Here is a 20,372-nt window from a genome sequence, read left to right as displayed (position 1 = left end):
AAATAAAGAAAAAAAACAAGTAATTATAGCAAACAGACTAATTTTATTTTCTTATTAACACAAAGTTACAACTCAAAATACTTTGGGTATATATACCAACATTTTGTCACATTTGTTATGAGAACATGTCAATTTATTGCAACCTTACTATAATCTATTTTTCCTTAAAAGACTTAAAAGGTAAACAAGTAGTAGCTTCTCTCTGAAATGTGGAGGCGTGCTATACGCGGCTCATTGGACCTTGTTACCGTGAACTGCCAATGAGGTCACACGAGTAGATATTATAGACCAGAGGGGAAGCTTCACACTAGCTCACGCACACCACGACGTGCCACTGACGCTCCGTGCGCCCAGTTTGGCGGCAAACGGAGCGTCCGTGACACGTCGTGGTGTGCGTGAGCTGCGCTAGAGTGAGTGAACCTACAGCCAGCCGCTAGTATGAAGCTTCCCCTCTGGTCTATATATCTACTCGTGTGATGAGGTAATACGAGTGAAAAACCAGAAGGTCAAAATCGCTGAACAAACCGCGTCGCTTACGCGTTTCTCCAAGGTTTCTGCAATTTGTTTATCTTTTAAAAGGAAAGCTAAAGTATAACAAGAATATACAATTTTAGTAGGTACTGAATTCATTTATATTAGGTATATTATTTTTGAAAAGTATAAATTCTGCCATCAACTACTTGATTTCTGGAAGATGCTACACTTTTATTCAATACCGCCATTTGTAATGCCTTGAAAAAAACACTTATCACAGTAATTCAGTAATATAATTTCCATATTGCACATTAGGTACATACACATTTTCAGATATATTAATGAAAAAATGATTTATCAAAATCTATATGTATATTGAAGCGTCTGGCATATGAATTCTGGTTATAAAACATTTAGAAATCTTAACGTAATTGACATTTCTTATTTATTATGAACTGAGGCATATAAAAGCCAACTGCCGCATTTATACATTCGGCCGGGCATAGATGCAGACGTACTAGACTAAGAGCCAGCGCGTACCAGACCTTAGTTATTTTACAAAAGCTGAAAGTTTCTCTGTGTATTGTCCCCAACACTGGGAGGAACTATCAGGTTTTATAAAATAAGGAAGCTCTGGCACGCGCAGGCTCTGAGGCCATTAATGAAGCATAGTAGGCATGCCGACGAGCAAATGTATAAATGCGGGGATATAATAAACAATTACTTACATTAATATGTTTTATTTTTATTTATGTACCTCAAAAAGAATCTCTATAAGGGTCAATCACATACCTTGTTCAAGGTCTCAAAATATAAAGCTATAAATTATAAACTCATTTCTTTACATAAAAAATCAGCGAAAGTAACAATGCAATAGCTGCCAATAAAAAATATTTCTGTTCTTAAGTAACAGTAGCTATAAACTAACTATAAAAAAATATGATGCGCTTAAAATTAATTAATAATTCGAAAATAGAGATTATTGCGTTAGGTTATTGAAATGAATAAATTTTAGAATTTGTTTCGCTGGTAGTGAGTACTTACATCCATTATATTATGATATTGCCTCTATGATCTTAATTGACTCGTACTGTTTATTAAAATTACGCATTTTTTGTATCTAAATAGTTTCTGTTGTGATTAAAAAAGGATGATGTGAAGAAAAAGACTAAACCTTACCTAATTTTAAACCATTTCTTTTCTAATGTTTTCTTTTCCACGGGACATACAAACACGATGACTAATTAGTTTCGCCTCCTCAATAATTTCAGGCATCAATGGTTCAACTGTCTGGTCCAACTGTTCTTCTGAATTTGACTTGCTTTTAGAAACATTGTTTGGTGTGATGGTTGGTCCTCGTACTTCAAGGAATATTATAAAAAAAGAATTAGCGAAATCGGTTCAGCTGTTCTTGAGATTTGCGATGAGCAACACATTTAGTGATTCATTTTTATATTATAGAAGACTAGCTGCCCCGGCGAACTTCGTACCGCCTAACAGTAGATTCTTTTTCAGGATTTTTTAAATTTTTCTCTCCGTAAGAACCATCCTCGTACTTCAAGGAATATTATAAAGAATTAGTGAAATCGGTTCAGCTGTTCTCGAGATTTGCGATCAGCAACACATTCAGCGATTCATTTTTATATATAGAGATTATGCAATTAATTTTCCTAAGTTTGCAATAAAGTGACATTGTGTAACTTTATAGAAAAAAGAAATATTTAATGGGTTGAAGAAAACAAAAACAAATGTTATTTTTATCGAAAGATTTAAACCAAAATTGTGATACAAAAAGTAAAGCTACCTGAGCTCAATTTAAAAAAAAAAAGTTTAAAGAGCTTTTCTTTATTAATACAAAAAATGTGTGTATGTTAATATTAAATTGTTTTGAGTATTACAAAAAGTCGTCATTTAACATTAAGTCCTAAAAATTACCGTCTACCTAAGTACCTACATTTCTTTGTATTATATTAAACTAACATATCGCCCGAAAAGCTACCTACGTCTGTTTAAAAGATTCCGCGTTTACAATGAAATATATAGGTAGGTACCTAATTATTGCACTATCAACGAACATACCTATGAAATAAATTCGTTGCAGCTTGAGTTAATCAAAAAGATCCATGGGGAAACCTTCCAACAGATAAAACCTAGATCAAGTGAAGGGTATATTGGTTGTAGGTATTTAATTATATTTTTGTCTATACTTTTAATGTTTTTTGATAGTAAAATAGTAATAAAAGTGACCGTTTCACATAATAAAGTCAACAATAGGCCAAATCACCATTGCGCCTTCGATTCTAGCTGCCATACTATGAAATGCATACACCCTATCTTTTGGTATCGGTATCATAACTGTTGAAGGTTAGCCCAAAATGTCAATAAACCTTTGTAAGGCAAAGTAGCAAAAGTGACAAAATATACAAATAACAGAACTTAATAGGTAGGTAAATATTTTAAGCAGGGTTTTTTTTAAAGCTAATAATATCTCTTATATTTTGTGTGGATATCGAAATTCAGGTTTCAGCTGCTTATCTGATCAATCTTTACTGCAAAACAGGGCTAGGTTGCAAAATAACAAATTAACCTGCCCTATCTAAAATTAATTATAAGACAAAGGTCTATACTGTACACGTTAACACATAAAGTTAGTAACTTACTTAAACATATATACAAATGTGTTAATTACGTGTTATGGAATGTTTATTATACTTAATACGTGTTAAGTCATTAAGTATACATAACTAAAATGATTTTAATATAAACATGTATTTTGAAACTGCATAACAAGTTTACAAACGATATATTTTAGGAAATAAAAGTTAATACTGAATTAACAAGTAAAAATACGTCAAACTTATCAGTAGGAGTTGTGTCCCAAATACGGGGATTTATGGTCCGCGACAGTTCGAGATGGCAATCAGAGTATGAGGCAGGGGACAGCCGCACACACGCACTCGCCGGCAACGGGTTAGCGCGGGGGCTGTACGGGTGTGCGGGGCGTTCCTACCCCGATTGCCATCTCGACCTGTTGCGCACTTTAGGTGGAATGGTTCTGAAATAGGCCCCATTGGAGACGCAAGCCATCCCCTCTATAAGTATCATCATCAATATCGCATAAACTTATAACTACTTATAGACAATAATTTGTATTACCCATATATTATGCGTAAAAAATGAAACCTCACGCGCCATTTTAACTTATGTATCCATTGTCATGTCGAAAGTACGATTTTAGTCCTTATTTTAAGGGTGAATCTTACTTTTGACATCACAGTTGACCCAGAGAGTTAAAAGTCCTTTTGTATGGACTATAAACTGGCATACTGCATGCTTCTTCATTTTAACGATCTTATGAATATATTCGCATGTGCTATTAAATCATATTATAATATATTTGAGATTATAATGATATCGACCCCGGACGTTTATTTCTACTAATTTTAATTATTTTGGTCGTAGTACTCGTCTTGGTCAATAGTTTCGACGGTGCGTCATGTACCTAAACATTTTTTGCGTTACTTCAAAATTGGCATCACGGATTGGACACTGAGTTACCTTCACTACGTTAAATGATCTATCTCTACTGGTTACAGTAATTTTATCCTATTCGTTAAATTTTTAGAAATATCTACATAATTACATATAGTTTTCAATGGGTACGTTTTCGCTATAACTTGGTATAACCGCAACATACCATTTAGATAAAAAATATACATTTAAGTGTCTAACTACTTAAAACTCGTTTTATTTCATGTAAAAGTTTGTTTTCGTGTAATTTTATAACTGAAACCTGTACTACATCTTTTTGAGGTCACCAAAATCAAACGAATTATTATTTAAAATTGACGAACGGTAATCGAAAGCAAGTTAATTGTATCTTCTACATACCTATAGATAAGTATAAAAACTTAATTTATAGCCATCCTGTATTAAAGTATTTTGTTACAATTGCCACTGAAGAGGTACTCGGTATTCATAAGGATTATAATATTATACATATAGGTAAGGTAGTTCGACGATCTATTTCATTTATTTCTTTATAAAAAAGTATAATAAGTAGAAAGTATATACCCTAGATAGAATATAGACAATATTAATTGAGATAATTATTGGAAAAGTAAACAGATTAAACACAAAATGAGATATAAAAAGACTACAAAAGGAAACGAAAAAGTGCTTCGATTTCAAAGCAGACTGCAAAGTTGAAAATGGGTTTGCTTCAGTAATAGTACAAAAATAGTCTTCGGTATAAATATAAAAGCAAATATCTCTATATAATACGCACTAGACGGGCCAATCCGAACAACATTTTTTGCTACCTGCATTGTAATTAGTGCAACTAATACATAATAATTAATGGGCAATATTTTTTTAAGTTAAATATTAATATTAAATAATATGTTTCAGATATACCTATATAATTATTTATTACAGTGCAGGTGACTAAAGTAGAAAATATAGCTAATGTAATAATATTAGAAACAAAAAATTATACTCTCCATAAAATAAGGTCGAAGAAAAATCAACTCTTTCTTGAAAACAAAATAGCGCAATTGTTGAATGCGACATGACAAAATGTTTTCAATAAAGTTCTTCTAGTAAACCTGCTCTGGAACAAAATAAACTAATATATTATAAATAAGTAATACTTGAAAAGAGGCATGCAAAATAGTTCGTCATCAATAATTTACAACGCAATTTTTATGACATTATCATAAATAACGTTTAACTGCAAGCGTTCTGTGTCGTGGCTAGTTACCACTAACTGTTCGCACATTAAAGCATACGCTAGTCGCTATCTCAATTAAAACTACGTCACATGTACAACCGGATGTATCGAATATAATATATGCCATATGTTCTGTGGTATTCTCATGTCTTAGTAAAATACTACTTAAGTGCTTCCAGTCACAGCACCCAAAGTCAAAGTCAAAATCAAATGATTTATTCAAAATTTATTATAAGTATTGATAGGTAATAAACAACTCTTTTTGATGGTCAGATGTTGGATTTCTAAGATATAGTGGTGATAATTATTACGCAAACTTAAAACTAAAGCTACGAGGGTTCCAAACGCACCCTTTCTCAACTATCTGAGAAATATCATGGAAAACAGAAAACTTTATTTTGGAAATAAGAATAAACCAACCAGCGACAATGTTGAATTTCCGCGAGGCCGTAGGCGGTGGCCCACGTGGCCCACGCCTTACGCCGCCTCTGTATACATCCATGCTCAACCATATTTAAACCTATATGCTTTTGACGCGCACGACAACATGATACGCTATTTCCAGCTTCATTACTTTTAGTACTTTCGTTGCGAAAGTGTTACGTGCGCTTGCTGTAATGTGCGATCAAATTAATATTCGATTTAAGCCTGAAACAGACACGACGGACACGCGTCAAAGGCAGCTCCGAGAAGTCGTTATACAAGGAACTGTATGAAGTGAAGGAACTTCATACTATACCTGCCATTTCCTGTCTTGTCGCACGTTGTGTTTGTTTCAGCCTTAACAGAATAAATATATAAATTATTAAGTACGTGCTACAAATTCTTGGTGCTGAGATCGACAGACGTTGATGATTCTCTTCGGAAGGTAAGTTTAAGTTTGTCGTCTTCTTCGAGGTCTTCCTCAACGGAGACTTCGCGGCTTAGCGTGTGACCCAGCAATTTCGCTCGCCACGATTCTAACCTCAGAACCTAGTACAGAATATTGAGACTTTACCCCATGGGAACTTTATAAAATCCATATTAATAATATTGTGATAATGCGTAGGTAACTTTGTCTGTTTGTTACATTTTCAAGACTGAACCGCTGAACCCATCTTTATGGAAATCACTAAGCTAGTTTGCATGCTGGAGATGGATTGATTTAATCTCGGAAAATCAAGAAGTTCCAACGGTATTTTCAAAAAACGTTATACACGTGGACGAAACTCATTATAGACACACCCTTGACTACAATCACATCTTATTGAAAGTGATGATGTGATGACGCGGGACAGTCTTGTTTAAAGATACTTGGTAACGGCTTCTTCAATAATAATTCAACGACGAAAGCCCCAAGGATAAATGGGACACATGCGTACACAAATTGTGAATGGCGTACTAGGGCAGGTAATTGGAAGAAATATAAAAAATTATAATTAGTCTACTCTGTAAGTCTGACAGATTTGGTGATCGAAGTTTTGCCCATCTGCCTAAATTAATATAAATACTATTATTGGGAACAGGTATAAATATATTCACGAAGGTGATTTTATCTCAAAATACAAAATGACACGTAAGAGTAGGTATATTGAATAGCTATTATGGCCCAAGAGCAGGTAGGAAATCTTGAGGAGGTGCTTGATAAGATCTGATTTTGTAAGGTTGCTTTTATGCAGCACTTCCGTACAAAACGCGGGTTTCGCGAATTAGAAGACATTTAATTTTTTTTCTATATAAAAGCAAAACGATAAGCCCATTCCATCTAAATTATAAAATTGTGAACTATGAGAAAAAGCCACAATTTTCTACCAAACATCTCCTTAACACTTCCTTCCGGGCTTTCGAGCTTCTAAATAAACTGTAACACAAGACAACATTTCGACTATTTATTACTATGAAAACTCTTATTAAATACAATCAAAACATATATTATAAATGGGAAAGTTTGTCTATCTGTTTTCACGTGACGAAATTTGAAACACCCCGCTAGCACCCCGGAGACGGACTTTACTTTTAATCGCGGATAATCAAAGAGTTTCCATGTGATTTAAAACGCTAAAGCCTCGCGGACGAAGTCGCGGGCATAGTCTTGTACAACATAAAGCACTTAGTGCATTTGTACAAATAAACGTCACCCACAAGCTTATTATAAAAACTGCTTCCTAAAGGTGGAGTCTCGAATCAAGCGTCTGCCACGTCAGTGACGCCGCGACAGAGCGGGAATTTCGAGCGCAGCGACACTGATGCCACATACAGTTGACTGGAAAGTCCATCATAAAGCTGATCGCATATTACGGAATGAATTTTGCAACGAATGTAGTTTAACTTAATGGAATTGCGGAAATGCAATTTCTTTGATGAAATCGAATTTAGCCCATGGATTACCGTTCAATTGTAATGTGTGATCAACATTATTATAGTTTATAAAAATACGAACATAAAACTGTGCGTCCATACAAAAAGACTCCTCACGCGCCATTTTAACTCTATGGGTCAACTGTCATGTCAAAAGTACGGTTTACCTTTAAAATAAGGACTAAAATCGTACTTTTAACGTGAAATTTGACACGAAAAGTTAAGATGGCGCGTGAGGAGTTAAATTTTACGCGTTATATAAGCAAATATATCTGTTAACGCCGATAATGATTCCGGTTAGTACCAACACCCACAATCAACATTACAGTCAAATTAATTAGGTAAGCATGCGAATATTATGATAAGAGACGGCCCGAAGATTTCTTGCGAAAAAATATACCAGCGCAAAAAAAAAAGATTTGTTTGATAACTGAAGTGAATATGTCAATCGATAGATTTATTATGTACATTAAAATATTTTTGATTTTTGGCGTCAATATACAAGCCAAAAATCAAAAATATTCGAAAATATTTAAAAATTTATATGGTGAAAGATAATAATGTCAGAATGACCGTCTAATGGTTATCACATTAAATCTCACAGTCATCTCTTATTCAATGAAAGAGCATAATTGTAAAACGATCGAGCTAGCCCTTGCTGTGCTAAACTTTACTTATATCAACTTTTACGTCTATCACGATATTTTTTATTAAAAACCTTGTCAGAAATTACTTTACAGTTAGATTCATCCTTTTTGGCGGCTAAAGAATAAGTGAGCTGCTAAAACAGGTCCGTGCAGGTACACAGTATAGAAATACAGTGAGTATTATATAATTGCGACGTGGCTTGCACTAATTATTCAATCGCCAATAAGTCTGAATTCTATTGTAGCTAATGAAAGTAAACTTAACAATGCAATGGGAATGACCAAACCAATAAAAAGCGACAAAGAAATATAATTCATAGTACCTACCTAATCTTCCACCTTTAATTATGATTTAACCAGATACAAAAAAAACGAGACAACACAAATTCGATACTATTGAATACATTAGTGTGTTGAAATTTCGTTCACTGCACCAGAAACCTTGTCTACACTTAATAATAAAATCGGATTTAAGTAAACAAATCTACGGCTTTGCTGTTGTTAGTTTAACACATAATATAACATTACAATTTTGAAATACTAACCAATTTATTATTGGTTATTTACTATCGAAGAAATAACATCTGGTGGTAATTGATTTACTATCTGAAAATTATAAAATTTTGTATTATCATCACGGTTATGTACTCTTGAATGTTTAAAGGATTTCTAGTAAATTTAATGGCCTGCGCAGACGAGGGACTTTTTTCGGCGGAGGAAAAAAAATCCCCGAAGAGCAAATAAAATGTCCGCCGAGAACTTGCCACGGATTTAGCGGACTGGTGTACAATCATTTGTTCTCAAGAAATTTAGTGACACGCGCGCGATTTCAGCATATATTTTGAGATTATGTTGTGTTGTAATTTACTTGAAGTTTAAGAAGAAGAGAAATCGTTTCCAAAGAGGATACTGGTCCATTACTTTATTCCGGATCGCGGACTCAACGCGGGTTAAAACCCGCTATGTGCTTTGACATGCCTTGGAACGTTAGTCCTTTTTTTGTTCGAGGACTCTGCCGTACTTTTATGCGGTCCGGTCTGTCGACATCCGCGGCTATTCAGTATATCGGGTTACTTTAAGTTCTTCGTATGCGTTATTCGATTGTAAGCGATCTATTTTGACGGACAAAAAAGTACCCTGAGGACTTTTCCTCGTCTGTGCAGGCTATAAGTGTACAGTATAACGTCTGTCGTCATGTTCTTTTGCCTTGTGTATTTATTGTAATATGTTTTTGTTTCATTTAAAGAAACGCGACAGTAGCCGGGTGCCTATAGAATTTTTGAGGTGTTGATGCTAGTGATTAAAGAAAAAAGAAACACTCCTCTAAACGTCTGATATTTTGTATTAAAGTTCACTGAAATTATACTGAAAGTAGCAACGTGTAAAAGAAAAACAAACAAGCCTCTAAAGTTCTGTAATTAAGGCCAACACACAAGATCGTAACATACTATGTAAATACTATCGGTGAGAGCGGTTTGGTAAGTCGTCGAAACACCTCCACGGGTCGGCGTCAGGCGTGGTGACAGGTGTAGGGTACTGTGCAAAGATAGTGTATCAGACACCACGTTAAAGTAACGCCAATGTACAGTTCTTTGACTGCCTTCGTGATACATCACAGATTTACTAAAACAGTATGCATAAATTTTATGTACAATGCATTTTTTATGAAAAAAGCTCCGTTATGAAATATCCACGAAGAATTAGTACATTTTATAGTGATTTATTTACAAAGCATGTATTTTTATACTTAGGTGCAGAACCACTGCGTCATTTTAGTTGAAGCAATTGTTAACAATTTGTACACATCTTTAGGAAAAATGTAAATTTCTTCACAAAGTTAAACATAAACTGTACAAACTTTAAAATTATATGTACAAAATATGGGTTACTGTTAAATTACTTGGCATAAATTATGCAAAGTGATTTGTCAAGAATCCGAAATATTCTATAATTTTTTAACAATCGCTTTTTCAATCGCCAAATAATCTTTAACTTTAACTATCAAACCTCGTTACTTTAGGTGCCAGTCTTGAGCATAGTGTTTAGGGTAGCTCAAAAAATTTAAATTGTAAAATTTAAATTCATTTACCGTGTTTTTTTAGCAATAAGTATTAAAACGAAAATGATGCAGATGCTCTAAATTTAGTTTAGAGAAAGACATCAGAATCGATGCCACTGTCACAACGTCCATATTAATTGGCGATTGAAAAATCAGATAAAGTATTAAAACAAATAGAGAGTTAAAGAGAAACAAATGATAGTACCAAGTTCAACTAAATTGCACTTGGTTCTAAGCAAAGCAAGGCACGAGATGTTAGTTTCATGACTTTCATGACACACTCTTAGTGCAATGGCGTGTTCCTTCTTATTAATAACTATGTACTATTTAATTTATATTCCTAAAAAGACGGTTTGTTATCAAAACTTTTTATCTTGTTTCTTAAGTCTCTTTAAAAAAGATATAACCGCACCCTTGGTACTCTCGAATTTTGGTAGAATCCTTTAATATTCTTAACAGGCATTTTGATTGAGACGGTTCTTGTACTAGCAGTGTGGTGAGGAGTGACATTTGAAGTTAAAGGGCCATATTGAACACATACGTTGAAAACTATTATAAAACAACGATTTTCTTATTATAATATAGACTTTTATGTCTTTTATCTAAAGTTAATAAATAAGAACATTATTCGATCAAATTTTTTCCATAGAATAATATCCAAAAATTACCAAATAGTAATGATTTTTTATTTATTATTTTCATTTGTGTGGATAATTGCAATTTATATTTACGTAGATATTTTCATTTTTTCTTGTTACAGAAAATAAGTACATTTTACTAAAATCATTTTCGTTCTAGCCCCTTAGGCTAATCTCAAATTTTCGCACCGTGCAGCTATGCTATCGTCTCAATCGATCAGTAAGCCTATAATAGCCACAGGATTCATGTCTAGGGGTATACATTCATATTACTAATCGGTACGTTATTTAGAAAAATTGAATATTAAAAAATACAAAAGTTGAAACAAGATTTGTGCCTTATAAAAAAGGGACTTAGGGGTAATTTAATGTCAGAATTATTTAAGAAAATGAATTTTTGGCACGCGGAGATATAAATTACTATCCTAGGGTCAATTACAGTCTCTAATACTTAGTCCAGCGTTCAATTTCGTTGATAAAGCCTCTTTTGTTACGGGATATTACTGGCGCACTCTTTGCCGCACTAAAACAGCGTGACTGCAAAGTTGCAACTAAATGTAAATTCAAGTTGCAAGTCACAACTACCAGACACAAGTAATCGTACGCGCGACGGACATACGCGTGAGAGGACTTTAGTCCTTAAGGAATTATAATAGAAATTTTTTGTGACTTTTGGAAATCCACAAATTAAACAGTATAAAATACAGTAACTTGACGTGTTGTATATAGTACAAAATTACTGTAATATATTTTGGAACTGGTTTTTTTAGGTTGGGGTATGAAAGAAAAGCTCAACGAAATTGAAGGACTTTGATGTAGGACTGGGCCAATTAATTGAATTTCATATTAATAATTCATGTACCTATTAACTATATCTAAAAACACTGAAATATACAAGTACACTGGACCTGTGTATACAAGATTACAGATACATTTTGTGCCGATCCGAAGCGCCCCACTGAGCGCACGGGGAATTAAAATTGACACTTCGTGCCAAATGGTCCTCGTGTTGACACTATGTCTCAGAGCCAAAATCAAGTTGCTTGGCCAAAAACAGGTCGGCAATCGCAGGTCCAGTGTACTTGTATTAGTAGAGGTCAGTGAGTAATAAGTCATTGTTTTAGGTCGTTTGTCGTGTGTGGTTTACCTCTGCCTTGAGTTCAGTGACCTGGTCCTGCAGCTCGCGAACTCTGTCCGAGTCGTCCATACTGTTGTTGCTGCGAAGCTCACCCTCCGTTGCCATCACTTCGTTCTGAAATGTGTATTTGTTTATTTTAATTGGGTTCCTAAAAATCAATATGCGTTCCTGCGATATATCTACGGGCCTCATAAGAAACCCTGCGGTCGAGGTGCTTGGAGTTTCTCTGTACGATGTAATCAGGAATGAGGAAATCCATAAGAGAACTAGAGTTACATAACTCGGGTATCGAGGCAAAAGTGGCAGTGGGCAGAGCAAACAGTTCGTAAACTCAATTGAAATTCAGCAATTCTAGACAGTTTAGTAAATTATGACGTCACAACCACATGAAGCAATTAGCTGCAATATCCAGCAATACCTGTAATAGCAAGGTTATGCGAAATAATTGCCCCAGATTGCTCCACATTGATCCATACCTGTTGCCGAGCAACAATTGCTTAATAATTGTCCATGTAAGTGCACCTTTTATATCAATCTTATAAATCCATACTCATATTATAAATGCGAAAGTGTGTCTGTCTGTCTGCTAGTTTTTCACGGCCCAACAGTTAAACCGATTTTAATGAAATTTGGTACAGAGTTAGCTAGCACCCCGGGGAAGGACGTAGGCTACTTTTTATCCCAGGATGTTTAAGAAAACCTAAAACCACGCGGGCATCATCTAGTGTTAAATATATTTGTAATTAATAAGAAGCTTTTATCTATACTTACTTTTATTTTATATTCCGAAATTTCATTTTCTAATTCGGCTATTCTTTGAGCGTCCTCCATGTTACGAATGTTGGCTTGCATCGATTCGTATTTGGCCTGTGAGATAACAAATCGAAATATAACAAACAAGATGGTGCGTACTGTATAAAAACCAAGATTTGTTTATTATTAACTAGCTGATGCCCGCAACACAACCGCACAGTCATAATTTTAGTGTTTGCACGAGTCTATAAAGGCTCCCCCACACAGCCGCGTTATTATCGGTCGATAATATCGCATGCGTTATTGCGATATCTGATATAGTTACACACTGCTGCGTTAATAACGCCGCAATGGAACATGACCATCCTAATACAAAATGTACTGAAAACAGATATCGCAATAACGCATGCGATATTATCGACCAATAATAACGCGGCTGTGTGGGGGAACCTTCAACCGAGTTTATCGACTTCGACGTTGCTTATCAACAAGCGACACAAGTCTTTCAATACACAAATCTTGGTATATTGAAAAATATGACTTCAGTTGCCTGTTCGTCGCGTGTAGAAGCCAAATAACCAATAATCCATTCTCAAACACGTGAACTAGCCTGAAAAGTATTAGAATATTGTGACACTGAATGGAAAAATAATTGTTGTAAATACACTGGATAGGGCTGTGTTTTACACTGGCATATCGAAATGAAATCTATGTCCAAAATAAAATCCTATTCAAAATCAGTAGCACATGAACAATTAGAATCATTTTCATAATTCAGATGTTTGTAGCGATGTCAGTATAAGTCCATTTGATTTTTTTTGTGATGAATAACAATGAAAGAGGCTGACGGGAAGTGGCTGGATGAGGAAGGCTGAGGACCGGGTGTGGTGGCGCTCTTTAGGGAAGGCCTATGTCCAACAGTGGATGCCCACAGGCTGATGATGATGAATAACATATTACTTTTAAGAAAATTGGTAATAATTTGACTTTCAATTTGTTGCGTATCAATAAAATTATCTATACCGATTACCCGGTATGTGATGTCATCTGACTAGACAATTGCCATCTCGACCTGTCGCGAACTATATGTTATCCGGCTGAGTTTGTTGTGGGCTTTTCTCAGACCTGGGCGCGTTTGGAACCCTCGTAGCTTTAGTTTTAAGTTTGCGTAATAATTATCACAACTTTATCTTACAAATCCAACATCTGACTATCAAAAAGAGTAATTTATTACCTATTTTGAATAAATCATTTGACTTTGACTTTTAAGTAAGTAGTAAACGCACTTTGCTCTCTAGATCAGTGTACTTGTGCTGGAACTCGCGCTGCCTCGCTTGCAGCGCACGCTCCCGTTGCAGCGCAGCGTCCAGCGCCTCGCGCAGCTGCCTCAGCTCCTCATCCTGCCTCCGTAGCTGATTCGTCGACACTTGCACTTGCGTGCGGAGCTCCATTTCCTAAACCATTTATATTCTATTACTAGCTACCCCGGCGAACATCGTACCGCCTAACAGTTGATTCTTCTTCAGGATTTTTTTCAAATTTTTCTCTCCGTAAGAACCATCCTCGTACTTCAAGGAATTTTATAAAAAAAGAATTAGCGAACTCGGTTCAGCTGTTCTCGAGATTTGCGATCAGCAACACATTTTGCGATTCATTTTTACATATAGAGATAGCTGTTGTTCTCCTCTCCTCTCCGCTTAGGTGGATACCGGGCCTAAGTGCGGAAACCAGCCCAGAGTGAAGAAGTGTGTGACGATAATAGCCCTTAAAAAATCTGATTTTAAAAAAGGTTCAATATTATGCTGGATATAAAAAAAAATTCAAACCTTAAGTCTGAGCTCCTTAAGCTCCGTAAGTGCCTCCACCTCTTTGATTTTTATGGTCATCAACTCCTCGTCGAGTTTCTGCATGTCCTGGGACCTGCCCTCCCATGCCCTTAACAGTTTCTTAGGAGTTGCCATTATATCGGAGACCACGTTAGACTGGGCGGGTGGTGGTGGCACTTCCTGCCTATGTTCCTGTTTACATTTTTCAAATGATTTTATTTTCTCCCACTTGCTGGGTAAAATATTAAAAAAAAACCAAAACGTCTCTTTCAACACGACAACGACAGATACCTACTGCTGGACAGTTTCATAGTGCTAACGCAGGAAGCTATGATAGCCTTGTGGTTAGGACGTCCGCCTTCTAATCGGAGGTCGGGGGTTCGATCCCGGGCACGCACCTCTAACTTTTCGGAGTTATGTGCGTTTTAATTAATTAAATATCACTTGATTTAATGGTGAAGGAATTCACCTCATTATAATTCGCGTATCTTTAAAACAAAAGTTAATACTTAGGCACCTTCTAGGTAAATGCATACCATCTTAGGCCAAATCTTAAATAAAATAAATCATCATTTCCATTAGGTGTGATCGTGGTCAAGCATGTTTATTGTATAGTGAATAATAAAAAACTTGACTTAAGATTTAAAACTATAAAACGCACGTACAAACTGTGGAACCAACTCCCATCGGCGGTGTTCCCACTAGATTATAACATGGGGTTATTCAAGGGGCGGACCAACAAATTCCTAAAAGGCCGGCAAATCGGCGGTTCCTCTGATGCTGCAAATGTTCATGGGCGGCGGTTATCATTTAACATCAGATGACCCGCCTGCTCGTTTGCTCGCTATATCTATTAAAAAAAATTGTGGATATTTACCTGCAAATGTTTCTGCCACGTCTCTGACAGTTCTGTGACGCGCTGCCTCAAATCTTTGAGGGAAAGATTCGCTTCCGCTTCGCGCAGTTTAACAGCGATCAACTCGTCCTGTTAACAGAAACATTAAGTTTAGTATGAACCAAGATATTACAAAAATATATTATTACTAGCTGATGCCCGCGACTTCGTCAACGTGGATTTACGTTTTTCAAAATCCCGCGGGAATTCTTTGATTTTCCGGGATAAAAAGTATGCCTATGTGTTAATCCAGGGTATAATCTATCTCCATTCCAAATTTCAGCCAAATCCGTCCAGTAGTTTTTGCGTGATTGAGTAACAAACATCCAAACATCCACACCATCACATTTATAATATTAGTAGGATAGTAGGATTTTAGTTCCAATCAGGAATGTATTAGATGGATGATGAAGATGGGTCGAGCGCTACTAACACCCACTTATCGCTATCCCACTTTGACTGCCGAGCAAGAGCGTAATTTATTAGTCAAAGTAGGTCAGCGATAAGTAGGTATTTGCTTTAAGTAGGTGTTAGGAGCGTTTTTTCAAGGTATAATGCGTGAATGAATTTTGACGCGCCATTTTAACTTGTGTTAAATGTCATGTCAAAACTACGATTGTAGTCCTTATTTCAAAGGTGAACCGTACTTTTGACATGACAGTTAAAATGGCATTTTGTACAGACTTATATGATAGATCCATAGATTCCCAACAAGGATTGACGAAGCATTACAAGAAAACTGTAATTTTTTCCTTCGGTAATTAGTCGAGGCATGTTTCTGTGACTGTGTGTTCCTTATTTGTAAATGCCAATTATGTTACAGTTATTATCGTGTATAGTAGTAATCTATACTTGTATTAAAACTCCGCAGCGTCGAGTCTGGCTCGCACAAGTTCGCGATGGAGACAAAGAGCAAGTTCTCCATTCAACGACAAAACTAACCTGCAAGTGAGCGACGTTGTTATCAACCCGCTGTTTCCTCAGACTCTTGTTCTCGTTTTCTAATTCCGCTATCCTCGCGTTGAGCTCCCTTTCAGTGGCCTGCCGCTCCGCAGCGTCGAGTCTGGCTCGCACAAGTTCGCGATGGAGACAAAGAGCAAGTTCTCCATTCAACGACAAAACTAACCTGCAAGTGAGCGACGTTGTTATCAACCCGCTGTTTCCTCAGACTCTTGTTCTCGTTTTCTAATTCCGCTATCCTCGCGTTGAGCTCCCTTTCAGTGGCCTGCCGCTCCGCAGCGTCGAGTCTGGCTCGCACAAGTTCGCGATGGAGACAAAGAGCAAGTTCTCCATTCAACGACAAAACTAACCTGCAAGTGAGCGACGTTGTTATCAACCCGCTGTTTCCTCAGACTCTTGTTCTCGTTTTCTAATTCCGCTATCCTCGCGTTGAGCTCCCTTTCAGTGGCCTGCCGCTCCGCAGCGTCGAGTCTGGCTCGCACAAGTTCGCGATGGAGACAAAGAGCAAGTTCTCCATTCAACGACAAAACTAACCTGCAAGTGAGCGACGTTGTTATCAACCCGCTGTTTCCTCAGACTCTTGTTCTCGTTTTCTAATTCCGCTATCCTCGCGTTGAGCTCCCTTTCAGTGGCCTGCCGCTCCGCAGCGTCGAGTCTGGCTCGCACAAGTTCACGTTGGAGACAACGCGCAAGCTCTTCGCCTTTTACATTGTTACCCTCTGTCCCTTCGAGAGATGACTGTCTCGAATTGTTCTGAAAAAATTTCATGAATTACTTCACATTGAATTGACATATTTAGTACGCTGGAAAAGGTATACATAAGCCATACAAAAGGATAACTTTTTTGGGCCGATTCGAAGCACTTCACCTAGTGTACTGGCGATTATTATTGACACTTAGTATCAAATGGTCTTCGTGTTGACACTATGTTGACAGTATGCTCATCACTAACATTTAGTTCCGAATAAGCTCTACATAACGCTCACTGCTGCTATCAGCGCCAAGGTGGCGAACATCAAGATTTCGGAATTTCCTTCAAGGGTGTGGTAAAACAGTAATAAGGTTTTCAGCACCATCACACAAAAAATCCTAAATAATACCAGTATAGTAAACATTTACAAGTAAATGATGGACAACGCCATCTTGGTACGAGTTAGTAAGCTAGTTATTACGGGAATACTATTTCTTTTGTGATGGAACCACAAACTCACGGTTTTGCGGATAAAAATTTCGGTACCTACTTCCTACTTGTGCTATGAGACATTGCTACCTGTCCAATTTCATGATTCTTCAACTGGACGTACCCTATAGGTACCTATTGATTCCCCCGAATTGAGAGACACGACAGACAACGAAGTGATCCTATAAGGGTTCCTGTTTTTCATTTTGAGGTACGGAACCCTAAATCCTAATAATATTATAAATGTGAAAGTGTGGATGTTTGTTACTCAATCACGCAAAAACGGCTGAACGGATTTGGATGAAATTTGGAATGGAGATAGATTTTACCCTGGATTACATAGACTACTGTTTATCCCGGAAAATCAAAGAGTTCCCGCGGGATGTTGAAAAATGTAAATCCACGCGGACGAAGTCGCGGGCATCAGCTAGTAGTTACTTATATGCAGTTATATTAACCTCAGCAATTGTCATCTCCAAGCTGCGAATCTCATCCTGTGCGACCGCCAGTCTCTGCTGCGCGTCCATATTCGCCCGCCGCAACGCTTGCACCTCGCGGGCCAAAGCGAAGGTCTCCTCTTCCCCCTCGGCTCTGTCCACTTGCCCCTTCACCAGCCTTTCCGCTAGCGCAGAACTCTCCTTTTCCAACAACTCTACTCTCTGTTTCAGCAAACGGTTTTCTTGACGAAGACACTGCAGGCAGAAAATAAAGGTCAAAATCTTTTACCATACCATTATACCATTTAAAATAGTACCAGCGTGCACTTCTCACTGAAATGAACAGCAAAAGGTGTGCCATGCAAAAGTCCCAACAAAAATTGTATAATGTACAAGTTTCATCGCAATGAATGGTATAAGAACACATAAGGGACAACAAACAAAGACACTTACATTTTTAGGTAAAACTTACAAGACATTATTTACAGACAAGTTTTAATACGCTAAAAAAAGAATGTGCCAAACGTTTTTGTCTTAAACCATCTTCCCATTATTGCCTTTCTAACGTAACCGGTTCGGGGCACATCATTTGGATGATTTCAAAGTAGGTAGAAACATTTTTTGTGTTCCTCTCTAAGTCTTTCCTCTTTATAATATTACTATTAGATAAGAAGATAGTATAGTTTCGTATAACTTACTCTGAGTACAGCGATATCTCCCTGCTCCTTTGTCTTAATAACCGTGTATTCCTTTTCTAACTTCTTCATTTTCTTAGGGTTAACTTTGATAGAGTAGGCGAGATTCATAAACGCGTCCTGATCAGCTTCGGCTTTCAATGGTAACTCCTTCTGTATGCACTGTAATCAAAATTATTATCGTTGTGATAAAATTGATAACTGTTATCATCATGCGAAACACATGCGACACAATTTATAAACACATTTGTTTAGAGTGTTTATTATTATGTTTATGTATCTGTGAGACAGACTAGCTTTTCACGATTTTTGAAGAAATTTGTTACAGATATAACTTAAATCTCAGGGAATGACAAAGTAGCCTATGACTACTTTGTCACTCTCCAGGTCTTTATCTATACCCATGCAAAAATCACGCCAATACGTAGCACCGTTGCGACGTGATTGAAGGACAAACCAACAAACAAACACACTTTCGCATTTATAATAAGGGTACTGATAGTAGGAAAGAGGCTGGATTTTTCGAAATTCAAACGAAATTGCAGCCGCCGGCGGTCTAATGTAAAGTAATGTTCTAAGCTTACTTTCAGGATGTTCTCCATATCGAGCGACAAAAGGTCGTCCTTGCCCAGAGTGAGTAGAGCTAGGGCAACTTTGAACACGATCTCTATGCCCTCTGACAGGAAGACGTCCATGATGCGGCACGCTAGAGGCAGCGAGAGGGTTGTCGTGAACAGCGTTAGAAACCAGCTACTGGCGTACAATGATGTACTGAAGTTCTGTGGACAAATATAAATCAATTGGGTATTTGACATCAATTTTTTTATTACTTTATTATAAACTAGATGATGCCCGCGACTTCGTTCGCGTGGACTTAGGTTTTTTAAAATCCCGTGGGAACTCTTTAATTTTCCGGGATAAAAAGTAGCCTATGCCCTTTCCCGGGATACAAACTATCTCTGTACCAAATTTCGTCAAAATCGATTGAATGGTTGAGCCCTGAAAAGCTAGCAGACAGACAGACAGACACACTTTCGCATTTATAATATTAGTATGGACTAGGATAAAAATAATGACGTAAACTGAAGAAACTAACTAAATCGATCAAATAACAAAAAAGTTATAGGCATTTAAATATTTCAGATTAGACAGAGATGGCGATATAGCATTTTGACGTCACACCTTACTAATGCCATAGTACCTTCGTGCGGTTTCATACAAATTTTCGTTTTGCGCAAAAGGGATAGAAGACCCTCCCACTCCAAAATTAATAAAATGCCTGTAACTTTGTAAATCTTTAATTAGTTAAGTTAGGTTTTCTGTTTTTTAGTATTAGCCCGGTTCTAGACTAACTTGGTCAATCCAGTAACTTTTTGTTACCCTTGTACCTCAAAGCATGTAAAACCATCGTTCTTGATCTGTATCTAGTCTCGTCACATCGGACTATGAGTGTCTAAAATATCCTGCCGCACAGGCTAATCTTTGTGCTAGAATGCCCCCCCCCCCCCCCCCCCCCCCCCCTCCCCCCTCTCTGGATGGACAGACGACATCAAACGATTGCAAGAAGCCACTGGATTTAGTCGGTGCAAGACCGTAGCGTG

The 20,372-nt window shown here is 36.9% G+C and overlaps 1 protein-coding gene across 1 annotated transcript in view; it reads right to left on the bottom strand.

The window, feature by feature from the left end:
- Window positions 1–23: 23 nt before the first annotated feature.
- Window positions 24–20,372, bottom strand: part of Evi5 (ecotropic viral integration site 5) — a 51,619-nt gene continuing 31,270 nt past the window's right edge. Inside the window, exons 8-17 of the mRNA XM_034983936.2 lie at window positions 19,356–19,550; window positions 18,775–18,933; window positions 18,098–18,331; window positions 16,994–17,212; window positions 15,482–15,589; window positions 14,605–14,796; window positions 14,065–14,232; window positions 12,797–12,892; window positions 12,035–12,139; window positions 24–6,178 (exon numbers count right to left, since the gene is read on the bottom strand). Coding sequence (XP_034839827.1) covers window positions 6,023–6,178; window positions 12,035–12,139; window positions 12,797–12,892; window positions 14,065–14,232; window positions 14,605–14,796; window positions 15,482–15,589; window positions 16,994–17,212; window positions 18,098–18,331; window positions 18,775–18,933; window positions 19,356–19,550 — 1,632 coding nt within the window. The 3' untranslated portion in view covers window positions 24–6,022. The remainder of the gene's footprint in view (window positions 6,179–12,034; window positions 12,140–12,796; window positions 12,893–14,064; window positions 14,233–14,604; window positions 14,797–15,481; window positions 15,590–16,993; window positions 17,213–18,097; window positions 18,332–18,774; window positions 18,934–19,355; window positions 19,551–20,372) is intronic.

The sequence above is a fragment of the Maniola hyperantus genome, chromosome Z (assembly GCF_902806685.2).
Source record: "Maniola hyperantus chromosome Z, iAphHyp1.2, whole genome shotgun sequence".
NCBI classification, from domain to species: domain Eukaryota; kingdom Metazoa; phylum Arthropoda; class Insecta; order Lepidoptera; family Nymphalidae; genus Maniola; species Maniola hyperantus.
Note: the sequence above shows the minus strand (reverse complement) of the source record. Positions and strands in the feature narration are given on the sequence as shown.